Source organism: Aulonocara sp. 'chitande type north' Nkhata Bay, linkage group LG22 (genome assembly GCF_057382095.1).
Source record: "Aulonocara sp. 'chitande type north' Nkhata Bay isolate Kocher_YH1m ecotype deep benthic linkage group LG22, A_spYH_male_GT1.1, whole genome shotgun sequence".
Classification (NCBI taxonomy): Eukaryota; Metazoa; Chordata; class Actinopteri; order Cichliformes; family Cichlidae; genus Aulonocara; species Aulonocara sp. 'chitande type north' Nkhata Bay.
Genome location: NC_141364.1, coordinates 37,432,455 through 37,456,451, shown reverse-complemented (window position 1 = coordinate 37,456,451; position 23,997 = coordinate 37,432,455). Strand labels below are relative to the sequence as shown.

Below are 23,997 nucleotides of genomic sequence, written 5' to 3'. Positions count from 1 at the left end.
TTGCCTCTTACAGCAAATTTTAACTGAAATGATTGTGCTGCCATCTAGTGGTGCACATGGCCAGTGGCAACCCCCGCTAGAGTGGGGGTGAACTCCATGTGTCCATGATCCAACACAGCTGATTTAATGGCTAAATTACCTCCTCAACAGACTGAGAGTAGAGAAGTCACTTGGATGAGTGACAAAACGTTTCTCCCACTGAAAACGCTACGTCCACATGAACAGAATCAACCTTTTTGGGCTCCTCAACATGTCTTCAAGTTCTCCAGAGGCCTGGTAATGAACTAATGATTCAGGTGTGTTGGCCCAGGGTGAAATATATAAAATCTGCAGGACAACGGCCCTTGAGGCCTGGAGTTTCTCACCTCTGCGCTAATGGAAAGCATAAAACTGGTGAGACTTTTTGGGGACAATGTGACAACACAGATTTTTCGCTTGAAAGAAACACACAAAGGGGGATAAACACTGCGTCCACTTGCTGCTTCTGTCGTTTTTAGCTGCATGAAAGTGAAAAATATAAGATTTGGAGCTGTTTTCATTCTTTGTAATGTTTTCTTTCAGACTAGTGGAGGGAAAATGTCATTAGATGTTTATTTTAAACACTTGATGTGTCTTTGCCAATATATACAAATTATGAATGCACGGTTATTAAGATAATACCTCAGCTGTACTATTTTTTTTTTTTTTAAGCATGAAACTTAAAAACCCCCCCGATTACTTTATAATATAAGTCATCACTTGGGGAAGTCTCATTGTGACTTCTGATTTTAAAAGTTACATAAAGGCCTAGATTTTATTATAAATGTATAAATTTTGAGTAAATAGCTCTAAGACAAAGCGAGCAGTCTCTTCTTCAGCAGCTCTTAAATCGAAGAAACATTCCAGCTTTATTCCTGCCTTTTTATCAGTCAGTACCTTAGAACCAGTACCTTGGAACTTGGGTTAATATCACAGTCTGCTTTTCTAATTAACAGGACGATCAACACACCTTTTTCCGACTTTGCACACTTCCGCATAACATTTATTATCATTTAATTGAAAGGATTCAGGATTATGAGGCGCTGCAGAGTAAAGAGTTTGAGGTAATAAAGTGTGCTGTGTTTGAATCTGTGATTACAGCAAGTCCACACTTATAACAGCAGAGTTTGATTTATTTATCAAACTTGTGATAAATCACAACTAAGTTCATCTGCAAGGGTTCATTTTTTTTCATCATTACTCAGACTCACACCTGATGTTTCCAGGTACTTCAATGGTTCCATCAAAGTCATTTTTCTTGACCTTGTTTAGATAATAGGTCATCACTGCACCAGATACATATTCATCCCATTTGCTAAGACAGGAGGCAGCAATCACAATTTTCCCCGGGTTAGGACCGTTGGTGGGCATGGAGACTCCATAGTATCTCTTTGAACAGGATTTCTGAGAAATGCAGATGGTTGAGGAGACCAGAAAATGTGGAGCTTGGTCTTTGATGAGTTCTTGCAGACTCTGCTTAATTTGCTCTTCATTCTCTGGATTATTCAGCAGGACAATCTGGAAACGGTTACAGATACAGTCAACTGCCAACTAAGATCTGCTAGAAATTAAATTCCAGTCATTAAAATGAAAGTAAGTGCTTTTTAAAAAAAAAATAAAAAAATTCATACATACCATTTACTAATTTTATTTTTTAACAGTTGCTTATTTTCAGTGAATTAAGAATAGATGGATTCATGCCTAATTAGAACTGTGTCAACGAGTGTAGCTTTAATGTTATTTAGAAATATAAGGATATAAGCTTATTAGGTTCATAATTGGTTAGCTTTTGTGTTACTGTGTTTAAATTAAGGGTGATGTAATTCATTTAAAAGTGAAATATTGCGATTGTGTCAATGAAATAAAAAAAGAAAAAAAGAAAAGAAACCTGTGTGTCTGCACAGGTTGAACATTTTTATACTAAATTTAATTGCATAACAACACCACATGCAATAATAAAAATGATAGCATTACTGCTGTTCTTTTCCCACATTTTCTATCAGTTAAATAAATCTATCGCTATTGCTATGACTGCGGCCACATCGCTGGTGTTAAATCATGGTGTGCGTACAAGTTTAAACTTTAAGCTGTGATGTTTTGTACTGGCTAGAGACACATAAGGTTTGTTTCTTGAGGACATAAATGAGGCCATTACTTTTTATTATACACAGGGAGAGACAATTTTAATTGTTATCTCAGACTTGAAATCAAAAACGTAATCTGTCAAAGCATCTGCTGAATGCAATCCTTGTATAAGAAGATGTCAACATTATGGATATTTGCACATCCATGAACTCCACAGTAATAAAGAGTATCACCTCCCTGGAGTTGTGTTGATATCCTCAAGGATCTAAGTCCAGTATTGACATTCAGTCTTTTAGCTTTGTGTTTGCAATCTACAGATCCTTTAAAAAGTGCCCGACTCTTCACTGTTTGTTGCTGAAACATAATGTACACTAGGTTTTTCAGCTTTTGAATTCATCAGTATGAAAGTACTCTGCACTATACATGACATGAAACTGGAGGCTCTGCCGGGGAAGCTGAGTCAGATAAAAGTCGAAAGGCCTGGGATATTTTTTTTCTTTAAGCCTGCCAAAATATCCCTGATGATTTCTTCTTGGGGAAAAAAGGGAGGTTTGTTGATTTTTCCCAGAAAGAAGATGCTGTGAAGAGTCTGCTAAGTGAAAGCACATGAATTCATTGTTAAATTACAGATTGCACAAAGCTGTTTCCAAAGCTTGCAGTTTAACCCGCCTTGTCCATTAAGCGTTCCTTCCACCTCTTACTTCCTTGAGGCATGTTACACCACTCCTGCATCTGTTTCAGTATCTTGAAGGCAGAAATGTCACGGTTAGTATTTTGAGTTTATTATATTTCGGTTTAATTCTGCTTCATGGGTTGTTTTCTTATTCTTGTAGTGATGACGATTATTATTTCTTGTTTCTGTTTATCCGTGCTTAAGGATTTGTTCTCAGTTATATCTCACGTTTAGTTTAGTTCAGGTTCCATGTGTCATTCTCTGTCTGTCTGTCTCTCAGTGTAAAGTCTGCATGCTTGTTTAGTAATTCATGTTTCCTGTTTTATTGTGAAAGTCTTTGTCTTATGTTACTGTGTGCAGCTTGGTTCCCCCCGTCTCGTTAACCCTGATCTCTCCCAGCTGTGTCTCCCTCCTGTTGCCCATTCGCTGATTACCACCCTGTGTATATTAGCCCTGTGTTTTCCTGTGCTCAGTGTCGCGTCGTACCCTCAGACCCTGCCTGTGTGTGCCTGCTTGGTTTCATGCCAGCAATAAAAGCTGTGGTTTTAGTTACATTTCGTCTCTGAGTCCTGCATTTGGATCCACATTTCCACCTGCCCGCACACAGAGCCCTGACAAGAAATGCCTTCAAGTAGTGATGGCCAAATGAAGCTTTCCGAAGCACTGAAGCTTGTATTGAAAAACGGTTCATTACTCGAAGCTTTTCAACACAGTCCTCTCCGGTGACATCTGGTGGTGAAAATTTTGAAGAGCAGCTTGAATCTGCAAAATAAAACGGACTGCTCAATTATCACTGCTCACTCAAGAGTGGAGTTCTCTCTGATATTGGGCCACCGTTCCGTTGCTTTGAACATGTAATTGGTTTTGTTTTCTCGATTGGGGGGCTGAAAAAATGTAATGCGTATTTGCGTAATACATTTTGATCAATAAACTTTCCCTATTTAAACACGCACTATGGTGGCCTTTCTTTGCTCATAACTCCTTGATGTTGGTAAATACAATAAGTGAGCAATATATATAATATACATATGAGAATGCACAGCACATTATGGAGTATGCCCCTGCTGTGAAGTCCTGCCTCCATCTACTTGTCGTTTAATCACTGGACAGCTGGACAGGTTCATACAAAATATTAGATGAGGCCAATTGTCCTATACATATTTTTGACCTAGGGGTGGGATTGATTGTGAACTGGAAAGGGAAAATGCTTAGGGAGCTGAGTACGGCTGCATCGTCACTGATTTGTAGAATCATTTTGATTCGATACAGGATCCGATTCAATTTGATTGGAATCTGGAAAGTTTTGCCTCAGTCAGAAATATTACAATTCTGATCATTTAACAGTATATATCCATAATTTCGTATCTATTAAAAGAAAGCTGACACATGTGAGACTTAATTAGAGATGTAAACAGAGAGTTATGAAACCTGCAGCTGCAGAAGCCAGCGGAAAAAAAAGAGGCAAACACAGCGCGGACCCGACGACGCACCAAAATCTGACTCTGACGCGTCGGGTCCGCGCTCTGTGTTCACGTTTGTATGCAGAATCCGTAAACCTGCTCCCAGTTACTGTTTTAGCTGCATGGTGTTTGACGACATGTTGTGAGGTTTAACCTGAGATGCTGGCGTTTCAGGCATAATAACGTTAATTTACAAATCGACACGGGATTTTAATGAATCAATATCACTTTATTCAATTTAGCATGGATTGTAATCAGAAAAGCGATAATCAAAACCCACCCCTAATCAAGAACTTGCAAAGTAAAAACATGATCAATGTAAGGTAGCCCTTTTGTTATTTACAGTTAACAAGAGGATTAGTGTTACTGTGCGCTGGCTGAGTCTGTTTCTTTTCTTAGAAATAGTTTCTCCTGCCCTGGAGAAAATCCACTTGCATGGAACAGAAGAGGCTGTGGAGTGCAGGAACTACACTGCAAGCTGGTAGATATGCAGGTATTCCTGGGTCCTGCAGACTATCACCTAACAACAATAAACAAAATGATTTTCTAAACTGTAGCAATGTCATGTACGTATAGTGTCAAATACATTGTTGTAGTCTTCATTAGCTTTAATTCACATGGAAGTGTTCCTAAAGTCATATGCTGTAATGATATTTACATTATGAAAACATGATTTTGGACATTTCAAGTTTTTCACTTCGGCAGATAAAATGAATTGAGCAAAATCAACTCAAAATATTCCCACACGCCAGAACGTCCTCTCTTCCTCGCTGGCTCCATATCTGTCAGTGGAATGATCACCTCGTCGCTATCTGTCACCATCAACACACTCCACGAATCCCGTGGATGATTCACTTCCTTATATCTGTTTGAATCAGGTACCGAAGCAGTTACGTGCGTAATGAAGCTTCGGACGTCACTGGTCACGTGACTTTTGCCAAACGAAGCAAGCCTCGACACAGTGCTTCTGAACCAGTGTGTTGTTTTTTTCGACACACGCTCCGGAGCGTCAGCTTCAAGCGGGCCATCACTACCTTCAAGTTTCTTTTTTTTTTTTTTTTTTTTGTTGATTTCTCAGAAATTCTGCTCTCCTAAAATGAATGAGCAGTTATGGATTTAAAAACCCGTCACAGCTCTGATAAATTCATCAGTAGAATCTGCAGACACACAATGTTAAAAACAATAAATTGCACAAAAATGCTGGATGTGGAAAAAAACAAAACAACTCACATATGCAGTTTATTTATTTTATTTGTTAGAAGGTTCAATAAGCACTCCAGTTGAGTTTTCTGTCAATTATTTCATGGTTGAGACTTTACAGGATTAAACTGAAACAAGTTAGATTTTACAATGCAGAAATATAATTAGTGCTATAACTGCTACAACTATTATAACTACATGTGTAGCGCTTATGAAAGAGGTTATAGATGGGATCATAAAAGGAAAAAATGGTTTTGTTGTTTTTACTTCATGTGCATCCTGGGTATAGACCAGTATAAAGGTGTTTCTTCCCAATAATTGCTGTCTCGCATCCTTCATATTGCATTTTAAAACGTAGAAGCCTGATTTTATTATTACATATAATTTCTAACAAGCACATTATACGGAGCTGGAGAGTAAACAGTTTGAGCAAATCCACACTCATTCTGTCAGAGCATCATTTATTCATCAGAATCAGACCAAAGCAGATGTATCAGGTCACCTCTGCACCTTATGATTCTGGGGTGTAAAATTCTCCTGTCCATGTCTTAAACTGAATTGTTCGTAACACATTCATAAGATCCTTACGAACCTCTTCCTTAGCTCTCTGCCTGTTTTCAGCTGAGTGTTCGTGCACATGTGTTTTATTTTTAACTTCTTCCTCATTTGTAAGCAAGTTGCTCAGGCTCTCGGGTTCAGCACAGTTACCATACTCCCACTCTTTTGTTTCTGTTGTGTTCAAGCCAAACAAATTGTGACATGATCTGCAAGGGTTCATTTTTTCATCATTACTGAGATTAAATGCCTCACACCTGATGTCTCCAGGTACTTCAATGGTTCCATCAAAGTAATCTTTCTTGACCTTTTTTGGATAATAGGTCATCACTGCACCAGATACATATTCATCCCATTTGCTAAGACAGGAGGCAGCAATCACAATTTTCCCCGGGTTAGGACCGTTGGTGGACATGGAGACTCCGTAGTACCTCTTTGAATTTTGGTCGGTTTTGGATTTCTGGGAAATGCAGATGGTGGAGGAGACCAGAAAAAGTGGAGCAAGGTTTTTGATGAGTTCTTGCAGACTCTTTCTTATTTGCTCTTCGTTCTCTGGATTCTTCAGCAGGACAATCTGGAAATAGTTACAAATACAGCCTAAATGTTACACCAGCATTCTAGAAATGATCAACTTCCATTTGTTTATATTGTAACTGTAATATTTTTATAAATATCTGACTCTAATTCATGAGATTTTGTGATTTCTTTTAATATATAGTTGATCAAGATGTTTAGTCTATTGAGTTATTTAGCTATGCAGGACAATTAGATGCTTTTTATTTAGATAAGAGATGGAGTGGAATAGTTCAAAATATATCTAATTTCAACAGAGGTGGGTAGTAACGAGTTACATTTACTCTGTTACATTTACTTGAGTACGTTTTTGAAAAAAATGTACTTTTAAAGTACCTTTTTTGCACGATACTTTTTACTTTTACTTGAGTACATTTGTGAAGAAGAAACGGTACTGTTACTTCGCTACATTTGCAAAATTCGACTCGTTACTCTTTAAAAAGTTGGTACTTTTTTACCAATGAGATGTGGCCATGCAGTCACATGACCAGTTTGAAACTGTGGCGGGCAGAGCGGCCCAAGCGTTTCAAAGTAGCGGACACTAGTGATGTGCGATACCACTGATTTCCTTTCCGATCCGATACCAAGTAATATTCAGGGTGGTATCGATGATACTGATCTGATACTGATACTTTGTACAAAAACTTATTTTATTTATTGTATCTCAAATTATAGCGTCATAATCTCCCGGAGCCACCATTCTCCCGAATTTCTCTCGATTTTCCACCCGGACAACAAAATTGAAAAACCATATCGCAGAATTCATAGTGCAGCCCAGCCAATTCCAGTTTCCAACAATGACGGCAGCTGCTTAGTTTTAATATTACTCTTATTTCTCTTTCTGGGTCGCAAAAAAAAAACTTTTAACATGTTTTCAGGTGAGAATGTAGCTGTGTAAACTTCAAATTTCTGAGCCGACCGACACATCGTTTTCAAACCCCCGTGGTCTTTCACTACTCGGGTTAAACATGATATATAAGTCACTTTGATAACTTAAAAATGTTATTGTTTGGCTTTTTCAGTGTTTTATTTGTTTGTGGGTAAATCGGTTTGGCTGAGATTAAAGTTATTGGGTTAGATTAAATTAAATTAAACTTTTTTTTTTTTTGTCCCATTTGGATCTTTAGCCGTCAGAATTTTTGTCTTAAGGCCAAGAAAGATGCCAAGCAGATTTATTTTACCAAGTGGATCATCATGGCCTTGCCATATTGGTCCATTTGATTGACCTTTATTATAATTATGAATTTATTTTATTTTATTTCCGGTTGCTACAAACGGGACAGACATGACTGGGGGATAGGACAGGAAGAAAGAATGAAAGAAAGAGAGGGAGAGAAAGAAAACCAGAGGGGAGAAGAGACGGTGAGAAAGGGGGGAAGAAAGAAAGAAAAACAAACAAAACACCTGGATCACCTGTATGGGAAAAAAAAAAAAACAGAAGAGAAAGCAAACAACAAAGAGCAACATAATAAGAAAAAAAAAGCACCATCACAATAAACTAGCTAGCAGTAGATATCAATAGTTACTAAATATTAAACGATATTGTGCAGCACGCAAGATAGACAGCGCACAATGTGCTTTGAGGCAGCAGCCAAGAAAGGTGTAGTCTGCGTCTGTGAACACCCGTGTGTACACCTGTATGCACACCTGTGTGGATCAGCATGCTTGTATTCCAAAGGTTTCTCCATGTAACGATCTGCTAGGGAGTGTGGGGAACCATAGCCCCGTCCCCCAGGGCATGAAGCAGGTATGGAGGAGATCCAGGCCCCAGACATCCAGAGGCTCCAGAGTACGAGGACCCGAGGAGGACCACCAAAGGGGGGGAACCGTGCCACCCTCCTGGGAAGAGCTGAGTAGAGCCCCAAACGAGACGGAGCCAGAGGGGGTTGCAGTGGCATGCCCGCGGGCTCTGCCGGCAGCCAGCTGTGCCAGAGAGGACCGAGCTTCAGCCCCCCGGAAGGGGCCCAGCCGGGCCACAGGCGCCAGGCCCTGCCAATCGGCCACCAGGAGTGAGCCGGTACATACATGAGTGCCCAGCCCCAGTCGACAAGAACCACCAACACACCAACGTCTGAGGGCATCAGCCACCGGCAGGGAGTGTGGTGAGGGGGGATAGGCCTCCGTACTTTGGAGGGCCTGAGATGTACCCAGAGAGGTTGAGTCTAAGACCCAACCTGATATAGATACAGACGAACAGGCGCACGCGGACACAGACGTGCATTCCCACCCCCATATACACAACCAAATACTCGGCACTCACCCAACGTGTAGACAGACACAAATAGACACTGCACAGACAGTCGCACTCCCCAAACATACTCTATATTGCATGTGCATTTATGCAGAAATAAATGCACATTCATACAATTTATGGTAAACTGAGCTGCCTTGTATGTACATATGTTGAAGATGCCTCGTTTTAATGTTTTCTCTGAGGCTGCTGTGCCAATTGGAGCAAAAATGAATATAAAATTTACAGCATATCTTGTCACTGGAAATTGTTTGCACTGTTTATATATTTATATTATTTACTATACTGGTGAAAAAAGCTTTGTTGTGAAAAACTGAAATCTGTAAATTAGAGTTGTTGTGCCTTATTTTGTTGATGTTTTTACATATATTCCTTTTGAAAATACTAAAATTTGTATATTTATTTATTTTTGTTTGTCTGATATTTATTTATAAAATAAATCAGACATTTTAAAGTTACTCGCTACTTGAGTAGTCTTTTCGCCAAGTACTTTTTTACTCTTACTTGAGTAACTTTTTTTGAAGACTACTTTTCACTTTTACTTGAATAATAATATTTTAAAGTAATGCTACTCGAGTACAATTTTTGGATACTCGACCCACCTCTGAATTTCAAATCAACAAGCAAAAATCCATCTTTGTTATTACTGATTCAAAACGTATTTTGCAAACAACCTTTTTTCCTGGGCTGTCAAGAGAAATACTAAATTTAATCTTTGAGTTGACTTAACAGATCCAGCAGCTACACAGCAACAGCATCATATATGCACTGAAGACTGTAATAGAGCTGGGCGATATATCGAGTTTTTAAAAAATATCGATATATTTTTATACGAGATATAAGATGTGACAATATCCTTTATATCGATATAGTCTATGTTACGTTATAATTATACTTGTGGAGCCGCAAGTTTGCCTCTCTTTCGTCCACTTTCGTCTTTACAACGTTACTCGGCCTCGCCTCTCCTTCACTGAACACAACTCCCCCTCCTCCCCCATCGGATGCGACAAGATCAACACGGCAAATCTCCGTTAACGAGTTACTGCGCATCGACCCGTGCGTGGGACTGGACACCGTCAACGTGTTAGCTAGCTAACCACGCTAACGGGCTAACCACGCTAACGCCATGCAGCCCAGAGGCGCTGCACGGACTAAAATCCTTTCATTTTCTCAAAAGTTGACAGCGCGCCTTATGTATTAATTCTGGTTGTGCTTGATGGCCGCGAACCGATTTTATGTGGTACACAGCGCTCAGCAATCTGTCAAAAAATGTTTTAGTACGACTTTGGTAAGCTACGGAGCTGCACCGCTTGATGGATTGTCGGAGCATTACGGCTGAGCCTCGCGGAGTGATACGTACTGTGCTTCAACGTAATATTACCCTACTGTGTATAAGGACCATAAATGGCACCTGTTAAGAGACGTGGTTGCGAAGCGGATTTCAAACTCCAGGCTGTCAGTCACACAGTACAAGTTGGGAACAGAGCAGCTGTGAAATCTGTCTTTGTTATTGTGCTCAGCGTCTTTTAGTTTACATTTTGACTGCACAATTGTGAGCTTTTTGTTATGCACAAAAACAACATTGTTTTCTTTTATTTATGGAGCATTATTATTTAATGAATGCTCATAATTTATTTTTGAGTAAATTTTATGTACATCTGCTCTATGTTAATAAAAGTGCCTGTGTGACATCTGGGACACAGCTTTGACTAAGAACTCTCTTTTTGTTCTTACTTTATGGCTTTAAAAAAAATATATCGAGATATATATCTTATATCGCCATCCAGCTAAAAAATATCGAGATATGAATTTTGGGTCATATCGCCCAGCCCTAGACTGTAAGTATGTCCAATACTGAGTCTTTTAGATATGATTTAGCCTTAACTAACAAATTCTGAAGCAAGTCTCTAGTTCTCCAGCAGTCTCTGAGCACTGTTGGGTGAAGTATGAGGCACACTTTTCAGCCATTTTTTAGACTTACCAGACAAAAAACACTTTGCATCATACTTTCTTTAAAACGGAAGTTTAACAGATTGACTGAAAATGTGAGAACAGTTATCTTACCATGTCGAGCACACAGGAGAACGGACTCCGTCTGGGAAGCTGAGTCAGATAGAATTGAAAAGGTCTGGGAAATTTGTTCTTTAAGGCTTTCAAAATATCACCATCAGAGATTATTTCTTCTGGAGAAAAAGGGATTTTGTTGATTTTGCCCAAAAAGAAGATGCTGTGAAGAATCTGTTGAGGGAAAACACATTTACTTAATGTTACAAGTGACATAACAGGACAGTGTTAAAGGTGCCAAAATTAACCCACCTCATCCACTAAGTGTTTACTTCCTGGAGCCATGTTAGACCAGTCATCCATCTTCATGATAATCTTGTAGGCATTTTCTCTGAAACCTTGTTGAGTTTTCAGAAATTCTTCTTTTCTAAAATGATAATGAGTGAGCTGTTAGGGATTTAAAAACACAAGAGGTCTGATAACTTTGGCTTCAGCAGAATCTGCAGACATACCTGTTTTGCTCTTGGTCAGCCTATTTTGAACATGAGAGAAAACATATTTAATTTAATATTGACAGAATAAAATAACTATCATTGGTGGCAGAGAAGACGACAGTGAAGAAGTGAAAAGCTGCTACTCACCATTGCTGCAGTCTAAGAATGAAACAGAAAGCACAGAGCGAACAGCCTCCGCCTTAAAATGGTTCCTCATGTGATTTAAAGAAGACCAGCCCTGCACTGGACTCTTACTCTACTGTAGAAAACAGCTCCACGGGAGAGCATGCGAGCAACTCTCCTAGTAATAGCTAGTGGAGGTTAATATGCACCCGCTGATCACTTTGTTTATCATTTGCTCTCCTGGAGTTAATCTAAAACCTGGAAGGACTTTGTTCCCATGTTATTCATATACTGCTATGCAGATGGTTTTTTCTTGTCCAATCCAAATAAAGATATAATTTTAAAAAGAAAACAGCTCCATTTACCCTGCACACCCGTGATCTTTAATGTTGTTTGTATTGTTCTAATGCATTATGTTTAAAGTACTGTTAAAACTACTCTATGGTACTGTAACTGTCAGGTACATTTATGGATGAAACAGTGAGATGAATACAAGTACCTTTATAATATGTACTATTATGCTCACTCTTGTTTAGTTTATAAAAACACAGTTTCAGATGCACTCACTGAATTTGCAACAGGAAGGAACAAACGCACTGCAGCATTGTGCAGTACTGTTAAACAGCACACAACACTGCAGGTGTTCTGTAGATAATGTCAGAAAATAATCCACACAAAACACAAACAGTGTTAACTTTGATCACTTTAATTATTCAGTATTCATATTTATTAATGTTAGTGTAAGGAAGGAGGGTGAAATGAGCAGTGGAGCAAGAAGTGAAGGTCACACAGAGAGCAGCTGACATCAAGAAGTGAAACATTTACTTAAGAATAAACTGGCCCTGTTATCAGACATGCTGTGATTGGGTGGAGTTTTCCTGTTGTCATTATCACGTGTAACTGATACTTCATTAGTTTTTTTTTCTTCCTGTTGATGTTGTGAAACTTGCAGTAATAAACTACAGCATCAAAAAATACTTTTCTTCCTCCTTTAGCAGATACTATCATCTAATAAATACAATCTGGGTGGAGAAATAAAACAGATCAGAATTCCATGGAGAATATAACATTTTTACACATTCAGCTCTGCTTTAGCGTTAGTATGTGGTCAGAGGGTTCATGCCACTGAAGATGATGTTTGCTTTCATGCTGTTGAAGCCAAAAACCTGAAGCTCTTTTGGCTAAATACCAGAATCTGTAAGAGGAAAAAAAAGTATTATTAAGAGAACAACAACCTCAATGATTATCCACATCAACCACTCTGAGACACAACATGTCATGTTTCTCCATCCCAGCAAACACCAGCTGTGTTTTACTGAAGTGATGAATAACAAGGAAAGAGCAGTCAAACATAAAGGCTTCAATCCTGGATCTAATTCTAAGCTGGGATGGATACCCACCTATGATTTTAGGCTTTTTAAGAACGCCGACTTGGTTTCCTTCACCAGCTTTTGATGCTCTCCCTCCAGTTTCCTCCCCACGCCTCCCATCTTCACTGCTTCCCAGTCCTTTTCAGTCTAAACAGAAGATAACACAATACAAAGAACCTGTCAGGTGATCGATCTCTACCAGCAGGTCTTATTCTTAACACTCGAACTTCTCACCATATCTTTGAAGGCCTCTCCATTGTAGTAGCTCTTGGATGCTGGATACTCTATGTCTTTGTCATGTAGTTGCTGGAAACTGGAAGCCACCAGATGCAGCTCCTCTCCATCGTAGGCGTACAGCTTTTTGTCCTCACAGGTCATCAGCACGAGCTCGTCACATGGACACGAGGTGCCCTCCACCACACCGATGACCTGCATGTTTACGATTTTGGGGAGGTAGAATTTTCCCCAGCCGTTCACTTCATCATGTTTCCCTCTGTACATGGTGTCCTCCAGCCCTGCTATCCTCAGCATGGCACCAGCTGGATTCTTCAAGCTTAAATGCTTGTTTTTGTATTTGGAAACAAAATCTGACACCCATTCCAGGTATTTTATACCTGGAAATAAGCAGAGAAGATGAGCTCACTGATCTCATATGCTCGGACTACTGTCCACGTGCACAAAGGGAAGGCTTTCTTCAGTAAAAAGACAACAAAGGCTGACGTGAATCATTTTGCTGAACTCACTGAAGACCACAGTTTGAGACCCTACCGGAACAGATTTTTACCCTTAGGCTAAAAAATTATTGCGATAAAGGAAAAAAGATACAGATTGGTTTTTTGTAACTATTATGCCATCAGACCGACGTCTATGGTATGTAGAGGAAAAGCATGCCGTTACCTTCTGCCCTCTCACACTGCTGCAGATCTGGCATAACAAGAGAATGATGTGCACTGAAAGAAATAAAAAGGTTACAGTAAAATGAATCAGCGTGACAGTGATCACTGGAAACTACAAAGTATCACAACACTATCTATGAAATCCCAAAATGCAGTGTGGTGTCTGTAAGCACTAAACATGACATCCCTGCACATTTGTCTTCTGATATGTAGATACCTTGCACATACAGCCATTTCAGCCCTCAGTCACCTAGAAAAACAGGTGATTGTCAAAACAGTCATGGAAAATCCAACTTCACATTAATTCTACTTAAACATGTTTGGGACTTAAAAGAAAACTGCTCCATAAAAAGTATTGTAAAAAAAAAAAAATCCTTTTCAAATATAATTTACATTGTCTGTAGTAAATAGCATTAAATAAAATGTCTTTTTTCTGTTATTTGCTTCTCAGTCGGAATATTTATTCTTAGCCTCAACACTGTATGATTACGTTTAAAAACGAAACTAAGGTGAACGTGACAAACAAAGCGCTTTCTTGTTCTGTGATAATGTAAAGTTATTTATGTAAACACAAGCCGAAACACAAGCGAGTAACAAACGGACTGAAAACATTGCTTCATTAAAAACTCGCACAAACAAGCAGCAGCAGCCTCACTTCGCTGAGACAGCGCTTTAAAAATGAAGCTAGTCGTTACGTACCAGAGCTTTCTACACAGCCCTTTATCAAGCCGAGAGAAAGTCACGCGAAAAAAACCACTCATTACTAATAACGAGTATCAGAAAGGTTCAGCTGAGAGTAGTTACCGGGTTTACGGACGCACACTGACGTTTTCTGTCCTGTCGGGAGCAGCTGTGGTATCAGTAACAACAGACTCGGTACCACTACTGACTGTGCTGCCTTCACGTGCTCATCAACCGTTGTGATTCACAGTACTGTGCAAAAGTCTTGAACCAGCCCCTATTTGTATTTTGCATAAGCGAGTTTAGACCCTTTTGGGGGGTTGCACAAGCAAAAGTGCCCCTAAAAATAACTACAACAATAAATCTATAATGATACTATAACTATAACAATATTATAACTATGCTAAAAAAGCATCAATAAGACTTTCGTTGCTGCGGCAGAAAGATACAACGGCGGAGCAGTAGGTTAGGCGTGTGGTGTCAGGGAAGGCAGGTTTTCACAGCCGGCAAGCATCATCTAATCATGCCTTCCCTATTTCAGTAGCGGCCAGGCCGGAGAGGAGGAGAGAGCTGCTGGAGCAGTGAACACTGCAAATTGCTGAAGGACACAGTGTCCACAGTGATACTGTAAATAAAATAAAAAGCAATAACACAAGCTTGTGCGTCGTGTTGGGTCCTTTGGGGTCACATCCAGATTCCCCAAACATTCAGAAAGGGGCTTCATCAGAGAAAATGACTTTACCCAAGTCCTCAGCAGTCCACTCGCTGTAATTTTTGCAGAATATCAGTCTGTCCCTGCTGTTTTTTTGGAGGTAAGAGGCTTCTTTACTGCCCTTCTTGAAACCAGACCATCCCACAGAAGTCTTCACCTCATTTTACGTGCAGATGCACTCTCACCTGCCTGCTGCCATTCCTGAGCAGGCTCTGTACTGGTGGCACCCCGAACCCGCAGCTGACTCATCTTTAGGAGACAGTCCTGGTGCTTGCTGGATTTTTTGGGGGCCCTGAAGCCTTCACAACAATTGAACCTCTTGATGAAGAGATAAATGGTTGATTTGGGTTGATTACTTACAACATCCTTCCCTGTGAAGCCCTTTTCATGCAATGCAATGATGGCTGCACGTGTTTCCTTGCAGGCAACCATGGTTAACAGGAAGAACAATGATTTCAAGCATCACCCTCCTTTTAACGCATCCAGTCTGCTATTCTAATTCAATCAGCATGTCATGAAGACCAGAGATGGGCAGTAACGCGTTACTGTAATCTGACTACTTTTTTCAAATAACGAGTAAAGTAAGGGATTACTATTGCAAAAACAGTAATTAGATTACCGTTACTTTCCCGCAGGAACGCAGCGTTCCTGCATTACTAAAACCGTGATTTTTTGCGTCACGACAGTGACGTAAGCGAGTGCACCGTTAGTGACAACAGCTGTGTGCAGATCAACAATGGATCACATTTCGATTGTGGGAGAGAGTATGAGCGTGCAGCATTTAAAGCGTGGAAGTACTGACCTTACTTTGAGTTTGATTCCATAAAAAGTGACAAAAACATTAGTGTCCGTTGTGCGTGGGAAGAAAACTTCTTTTTACAGCGAAAAAACCCCCTAAACTTCCAACAAGCACCGAGTGCGCAACGACGTAATGGGAAACTCACAGAGAAACTCGTGGATTCTTCCACTGACCGCTGCGGCACACCTGCACCAGGGTAAACCTCCGCCTACCCCACTCCTGCTATACAGGTGAAAATAGAGCAACAGGTCTCTGCGACCTGCTGGAGCAGGGGGGCTAGGACTAGGAGGAGGAGTTGGCTGTCCGACTGCGGTCTGGAGTGTGGAGCCTTCCTGCTGCTGCGGAGTCAGGGCGGTCTGCCTCCCCCCACCGCAGGGAAAAGGGAAACACCACCTGGGTCTGGGTGCAGTTCCCCCCTCCAGGGGCAAGGGTACCTAGACCCGGTTTGTAGAGTACGCTTGGGGAGTGTGATCGTGTGTACAACGTCTCTTTATGTCTGTCTCCACGTTGGTTGAGTGTGGAGTAAGTGCATATGAGAGCATGAGGGTGGGAATGGATGTTTGTATCTGTGTGTGCCTGTATGTCTGTGTCTATATGTCAGGTTGGGTGTCAGGCGCCACCTCTCTGGGGACATCTTAGGCCCTCCAAGGTATGGAGGCCTATCTCCCCCTACCACCACTTCCCCTGCCAGTGGCGGACCCCCTCAGACATTGGTGCGTTGGTGGTTCTTTGTGTCCGGGGATGGGCGTCCAGGTACACACCGGCTCACTCCTTGGCGGCCGCTTATCGGGGCCTGGAGCCTGGGGCTCGCTCGGGCCACTTCGGAGGTGGGGTGCCCCCGGCCTCTCGGCCTGGGGCTCGGTCACTCAGGCGCAGCTGGCTGCCGGCGGAGCTCACGGGCGCGTCACTGCAACTCCCCCTGGCTTCTGCTCCGCGGCTGCTGAGTGAGCCCTCATCTGGGACTCTCCTCAGCTCTTTCTGGGACAGTGGCGCGGCTGCCCCTCTGTTGGTCTTCCTTGGTCTCTTGTGTTCTGGGGGCCTCTGGATGTCTGGAGTTTTGATCTCCTCCACACCTGCTTCACGCCCTGGAGGACGGGGCTGTGGCCCCCCCACACCCTCTAGCAGATTATTACATGAAGGAACCTTTTAAAAAAACAAAAAACAAGCGCGTCCATGCTCACAGGTGTACACACGGGTGATCACACCCACAAACTACACCCTTTTTGGCTCCTACCTCAAAGCACACTGTGTTCTGTTGATCTTATGTGCTGCACAATAATGTTTAACATTTAGTATTTACTGTCATATTCCCATATATCATTGTGATGTTGTTTATTCTATTACTCTTGTTCTCTTCTGCTTGCTTTCTTTTTTCTTTCTCAGCAGGTGATCCAGGTGATTGATATATGGATTTTTTTTCTCTGCCCGTTCTGTTGGTTTTTGTCTTTTGCCCTTCTCCCCCGTCCCTCTTCTCAGCTGTTTCTCTTTCCCTCTTTCTTTCTCCCCTTCTTTCCCCCAGTCAAGTCTGTCCCGTATTCAGTAAGTGAAAATAAAATAAACAATAAAAGGTGAATCAAATGGACCATTACGGCAAGGCTGGGATGGTCAATTTGGTAAAGTAAATCCGTTGGGCATCTTTCTTTGCCTTTAGACAACAATTCTGATGCAAAAGAGCCAAACGGGACAGGCAAAAAAAAAAAAAAAAAAAAAAAAGAAAATAGAGCAACAGGACCGCTAGTCTTTGATGTTATTTATTTTCTGCTGTGTTTTACTTGCATCTATTTGAAAGACTGAGTGTAAACACAAAAAATATTTTATTTTATGTGCTGGAATGTGCAGAAAATGGGTTTCAATGTTAAACTAATTTATTCAAGTCAGAGAATGTTGCATATAATTAAATTTTTGCTTGATGCATAAAGTTAAAAAAGATTTTTCCACTTGATTACATTTTGTATGATGGATTATGCAGAAAAAGTAGAATTGGGCTGAAAGATCTATCTTTTTATCACCTATTCAGGTTGTAAATTGGGTTTTTAAAAAGTAACTAAATAATTAAGGCGCTGCTGCGCCTTCTTCACTGTTTTGTTTATGTGTACTGACCACGTAAGATCCTCAGCCAGATGTACTCCAAGGAACCGGAAGCTGCTCACTCTCTCCACAGCAGCACCGCTGATGGTGATGGGGGTGTGTACTTCTCTGTACCTCCGGAAGTCCACTATCAACTCCTTTGTCTTTGCGACGTTGAGGGTGAGATGGTTGTCTTGACACCAGTGGGTCAGGGTGCTGACCTCCTCCCTGTAAGCCGTCTCATTACCTTTGGTGATAAGACCCACCACTGTAGTGTCGTCCGCAAACTTCACAATGATGTTGGAGTTGTTAGTGGCTGTGCAGTCGTAGGTGTAGAGTGAGTACAGGAGAGGGCTCAGTACACACCCCTGTGGAGCACCAGTACTTCTAATCCGGTCGTTAAGTCTGACATCACTAGCCGTGTCTGGGCCTAAACTCCACTGCAAGTCCATATATCAAACGATCACTATGGCATAACTGAGAGTTGAAAAACAGTTTAAAGTCTTTCATCTTTAATAAAATGATCAGCGTTCTGCTCTACCAGGTGTAACAATTGAGTTTAACATCCAGGCATCCATGAAAACGGAATTTATGACATTTAACGGAGTTAGAAGTTAGCAGGGAGTTAGCTCGCTAGCTCCTATCTACCGTATTTTCACGACCATAAGGCGCACTGTGCTAAAAGGCGCAGTCTCAGTTATGTGTGCCCTTACTGTATTTAACACACACATAAGGCGCACTGGACCATAGGGCGCATACAAGTACCGTATGCGTATTTAAAAATAAAGCGGGAGCAAACCTGAATTCGGTACCTTACTCACATTTCTATTGCCGGTGTTGTGCCAAAAAGTGATTGCCTGCCAAAAACTGATTTCCAATGTTTCCGTGTATTTTTTATGTGTAATACCTTTATGTATGTTGGTAAATAGACTTCGGTGAACAGCGTTTACAAAGGGGTTATATATAGAATTAAAAGATTATCTGTTTTTTCAAGTATCTTTATAACTCTGTGTTATTGTACTCACATTATAACCAATCCGGTCCTTTTTCCCCACTTACAATATTTTTACAGAACTATTGTAATATTTGCTGCCATTTCTGATGTCTTACTCTTACAAAAGACATTTTTAATGTTAATGAGATTTTTTTTAACTGCATAAATAAAGGTTCTATAAAAGTCGCTGCCAAAAACTGATTGCGGCTTCTACCTTGTTACACGAATGTTGTTTGTGGCTCAATATGACTTTGTGTCAAATCAAATCAAAATCAAATCACTTTTATTGTCACATCACATGTGCAGGCACACTGGCACAGCACATGCGAGTGAAATTCTTGTGTGCAAGCCCCACAAGCAACAGACAAACACAACAACACAAACGAGCAAAATACAAGAAAGGCTGCATCTGAAACTAATAAATATATGTACAATATATAATAGTGTATGCATTTCTGGATGTGTATACTAAATATTATCCTACGTGTGTGTGTGTGTGTGTGTGTGTGTGTGTGTATACACATTTTTACAAATTAAATAGTAAAAAAAATAAAATAATAATAATAAATAAAATATATAAAAATATACAGAGTTGAATATGTGCAAAACAAGTGGCATTTATATACAGTGTGTGGAGTGCATAGTGTTGCAGTTCCCGTAGTGAAGCTGAGGTGTCTATGAAGTGTTCAGCAGTCTGATGGCCTGATGGAAGAAGCTGTCTCTCAGTCTGCTGGTACGGGACCGGATGCTTCCTGATGGAAGCAGTCTGAACAGTTTATGGCTGGGGTGACTGGAGTCCTTGATGATCCTCCCCGCTTTCCTCAGGCACCGCTTCCTGTAGATGTCTTGGAGGGAGGGAAGCTCACCTCCAATTATCCGTTCAGAGCACCGCACTACTCGCTGGAGAGCTTTGCAGTTGTAGGCGGTGCTGTTGCCATACCAGGTGGTGATGCATCCAGTGAGGATGCTCTCAATGGCACAGTGATAGAAGGTCCTGAGGATGCGGGGGCTCATGCCGAATCTTTTCAGTCTCCTGAGAAAGAAGAGGCGCTGCTGCGCCTTCTTCACTGTTTTGTTTGTGTGTACTGACCACGTAAGATCCTCAGCCAGATGTACTCCAAGGAACCGGAAGCTGCTCACTCTCTCCACAGCAGCGCCGTTGATGGTGATGGGGGTGTGTACTTCTCTGCACCTCCGGAAGTCCACTATCAACTCCTTTGTCTTTGCGACGTTGAGGGTGAGATGGTTGTCTTGACACCAGTGGGTCAGGGCGCTGACCTCCTCCCTGTAAGCCGTCTCATCACCATTGGTGATAAGACCCACCACTGTAGTGTCGTCCGCAAACTTCACAATGATGTTGGAGTTGTTAGTGGCCGTGCAGTCGTAGGTGTAGAGTGAGTACAGGAGAGGGCTCAGTACACACCCCTGTGATGCTGCCCTGTCTGACCACTTGGCGTCTGTCAGACAGGAAGCTAAGGATCCAGCTGCAGAGGGAGCTGCTCAGTCCTAGATCCTGCAGTTTCCTGTCCAGCTTCGAGGGAACGATGGTATTGAATGCTGAGCTGTAATCTACAAACAGCATCCTCACATACGTGTCTCTCTTCTCCAGGTGTGACAGGGCAGTGTGTAGTGTCAGGGCTATGGCATCATCAGTGGACCTGTTGTGGCGGTATGCGAACTGTAGAGGGTCCAGTGAGTCGGGTAGTGCAGAGCAGATGAAGTCCCTGACCAGCTTCTCGAAGCATGCTACAACTATTATAACTACATGTGTAGCGCTTATGAAAGAGGTTATAGATGGGATCATAAAAGGAAAAAATGGTTTTGTTGTTTTCACTTCATGTGCATCCTGGGTATAGACCAGTATAAAGGTGTTTCTTCCCAATAATTGCTGTCTCGCATCCTTCATATTGCATTTTAAAACGTAGAAGCCTGATTTTATTATTACATATAATTTCTAACAAGCACATTATACGGAGCTGGAGAGTAAACAGTTTGAGCAAATCCACACTCATTCTGTCAGAGCATCATTTATTCATCAGAATCAGACCAAAGCAGATGTATCAGGTCACCTCTGCACCTTATGATTCTGGGGTGTAAAATTCTCCTGTCCATGTCTTAAACTGAATTATTCGCAACACATTCATAAGATCCTTACCAACCTCTTCATCTGCTCTCTGCCTGTTTTCAGCTGAGTGTTCGTGCACATGTGTTTTATTTTTAACTTCTTCCTCATTTGTAAGCAAGTTGCTCAGGCTCTCGGGTTCAGCACAGTTACCAAAGGCCAGTCTTTGGTGTCGTCTGTGTTCAAGCCAAACAAATTGTGACATGATCTGCAAGGGTTCATTTTTTCATCATTACTGAGATTAAATGCTTCACACCTGATGTCTCCAGGTACTTCAATGGTTCCATCAAAGTAATCTTTCTTGACCTTTTTTGGATAATAGGTCATCACTGCACCAGATACATATTCATCCCATTTGCTAAGACAGGAGGCAGCAATCACAATTTTCCCCGGGTTAGGACCGTTGGTGGACATGGAGACTCCGTAGTACCTCTCTGAATTTTGGTCGGTTTTGGATTTCTGGGAAATGCAGATGGTGGAGGAGACCAGAAAAAGTGGAGCAAGGTTTTTGATGAGTTCTTGCAGACTCTTTCTTATTTGCTCTTCGTTCTCTGGATTCTTCAGCAGGACAATCTGGAAATAGTTACAAATACAGCCTAAATGTTACACCAGCATCCTAGAAATGATCAGCTTCCATTTGTTTATATTGTTTATATTGTAACTGTAATATTTTTATAAATATCTGACTCTAATTCATGAGATTTTTGTGATTTCTTTTAATATATAGTTGATCCTTGGCGGTCGCACACACTGGCGTATGTGTTCTGTGTCAGAGTTGAAACTCCTTTCAATGTAGTCCAAAGCATCGACATAAATATCCTTGTCTGTTACAGGGATACCAGTTATCTCACCGTGCACATATTCTCCATCACACCAAAGTGTATTGTGCCATTTGATCTGATATTCATACAACCAGCTGCAAATTTAAGAACCTCTTTGGCAAACTTAGCTTGGAGTCTTGTGCGATCCAATGTAGCAGCTACAGCAAAAGACTTGAATTCGTGGCATGGCAATATCAGATTAAAAGCACCTGATTCAGGCTGCAGGATTCTGTGTTTCACATATAAAAAAATCAATCCCTTCTTGATCAAATGGCCTTGGTTTACAGTCTTCCTTTGAGATTAACACACATTGTTCCTGAGAAGCGTGGTTCTCCTCAAAGACATCTTGTTCTGTCTCTGTAGTTTGTGCTGGAGGACCATCACTTACTGTTGAAACAGACTGAACCAATTTCTGACTCCTCTTTTCCTCAAACTCAGTTCTTTTGGAACCAGTAGTTTTTTTCTTTTCTTGACATTTTTGCTGGGAGTTGATAAGCTCATCTCTTCTCTGAATAATCAAATGAGCAGGCCCTGACTTCATGTAGATTTTTGTTTTTAGAAAGTCCTCATTTAGTGCAAGTAGGATTTGTCCATTTACTTCCTCTTCATGGAGCTTTTCTATGTACTGTTCCTTCACTCCAATTGATCTTAGCCAGGTGCTTACTTCAGATTCAGTCCAATTCTTGGGTGACTGCTGAGGTGTGTCAGCTGTGAAAGGACAAAAAAGCAAAACAAAACATGAATTACCCTATGCATAAAAACATCAGTTAATTTAAGACAAAAACTGACAACATATTATACCGCTTCTTTATTTTGAAATTCCTTGTATATTAAAACATTTTTTCGCCGTTCCGCCTAATCGCATTATGTATGTGGCGAGAGGCAAGCTGCATACATAGTTCACCAGAGCAGAATTCATATTCTTTTACATACTATGGAGGCATTTTTTAATTTCTCTGCAGCTTCAGACTGAAGATATCAAGGATCTATGTTCACCAAAGAAGCAAAAACATGAAGGAAAGGGAATGTCATCTGGATAAAATGTCGCCTCAAGCCTCATATCCTGAGCTTAAATTGGGGCTCTAACACATGGAAATGCTTGATGACATCCGTAACCCCTTTTCTCTAAAAACCAAGTGAGATATCTCACTGTGGGAAGTGCCCTCTGGCGTGACCAATCATGGAAGCTCTACTACCACAACGTCTCTCGAAGACGAACCAACAATTTCGAGGACACGGGGTCCACAGACATCCTTTTATAATAGCCCCTGTGCCATAGATGTGACATAGGCTTCATTCTATGAGAGGTAGCCCAGGACACAAAGAATTGGTTGCTTTTCCTAAACCCCTGAGTCCTGTTTAGCTAAATGCATAATGCGCAGACAGGACAAAGTGAATTAAGCCGCCTCTGGCTCTCATCAGCAAATGGCCGGTGGATGAAAAACTGATAGCTCCAATGGTAGACTCCCTAACCTTAGACACAAAGGTAGGCTTAGGGCACAGAGCCACCTTTCTATAATTTGGGAAAAACTGGAAAATAAAATTTATATCTCTATCTAGATATATATCTATAAGGTTGCAACGATACACAAAATTCACGGTTCGGTACTTTGGTGTCACGGTTCGATATTTTTTCGATACAAAAAATGTTCATGCATTTTTAATTTGTCATTTATTAAAATTATAAATATATATTTTAACTCAAAAGTACAGTTTTTAAATTTAACCCTAACCCTTGTGCGTGTTTTTTATTTTGACAGCGAATGCGCACCTGCGGACCACTTATGTGCAGCCCTGGTTATTTAGCTCGTCATATCGCAGCCACAGAAATTATTTTGTCCATGAAACCATAAAGCTGCACTTTCTTTTTGCCTTATAGTCTGATTTGTCATAACTTTTCCGTTTTGTGGTAAGCTTTTCTTTGGCTGTCACTTCTTCACCCTGACCTGTCTTATTTGGCTCAGCAGAACTGAAATGCTTTTACACACGCACTCACATAAGCTCAGCGATTCTCTGCGCGATCAACCTCTCACATGTTTAAGCTGCGGGAGATTTCACTTGTCATGTTTGCATAGTAAGCTAACAATTAATAAGACGAT

At 41.0% G+C, this 23,997-nt stretch overlaps 2 protein-coding genes across 2 annotated transcripts in view; both read right to left on the bottom strand.

The window, feature by feature from the left end:
* Nucleotides 1-5,469: 5,469 nt before the first annotated feature.
* On the bottom strand, nucleotides 5,470-11,588 carry LOC147304659 (uncharacterized). The gene is made up of 5 exons (XM_086280305.1): nucleotides 11,461-11,588; nucleotides 11,332-11,351; nucleotides 11,132-11,246; nucleotides 10,880-11,053; nucleotides 5,470-6,565 (listed from the first exon to the last, which is right to left on the bottom strand). Exons 1-5 carry the CDS (start codon nucleotides 11,461-11,463, stop codon nucleotides 5,948-5,950), a joined length of 930 nt encoding a protein of 309 aa, XP_086136431.1. The 5' UTR covers nucleotides 11,464-11,588; the 3' UTR covers nucleotides 5,470-5,947.
* Nucleotides 11,589-21,119: 9,531 nt separating this feature from the next.
* Nucleotides 21,120-23,997, bottom strand: part of LOC147304658 (uncharacterized) — an 8,675-nt gene continuing 5,797 nt past the window's right edge. Inside the window, exon 3 of the mRNA XM_086280319.1 lies at nucleotides 21,120-21,650. Coding sequence (XP_086136445.1) covers nucleotides 21,204-21,650 — 447 coding nt within the window. The 3' untranslated portion in view covers nucleotides 21,120-21,203. The remainder of the gene's footprint in view (nucleotides 21,651-23,997) is intronic.

Bases quoted from the DNA above. Each gene is read 5' to 3' on its own strand.
- LOC147304659 (XM_086280305.1), bottom strand. The intron at 11,247-11,331 runs GTATGTCTGCAG...TTATCATTTTAG, and splicing joins GCTGACCAAGAGCAAAACAG to AAAAGAAGAATTTCTGAAAA. The intron at 11,054-11,131 runs GTGGGTTAATTT...TTCCCTCAACAG, and splicing joins GTAAACACTTAGTGGATGAG to ATTCTTCACAGCATCTTCTT.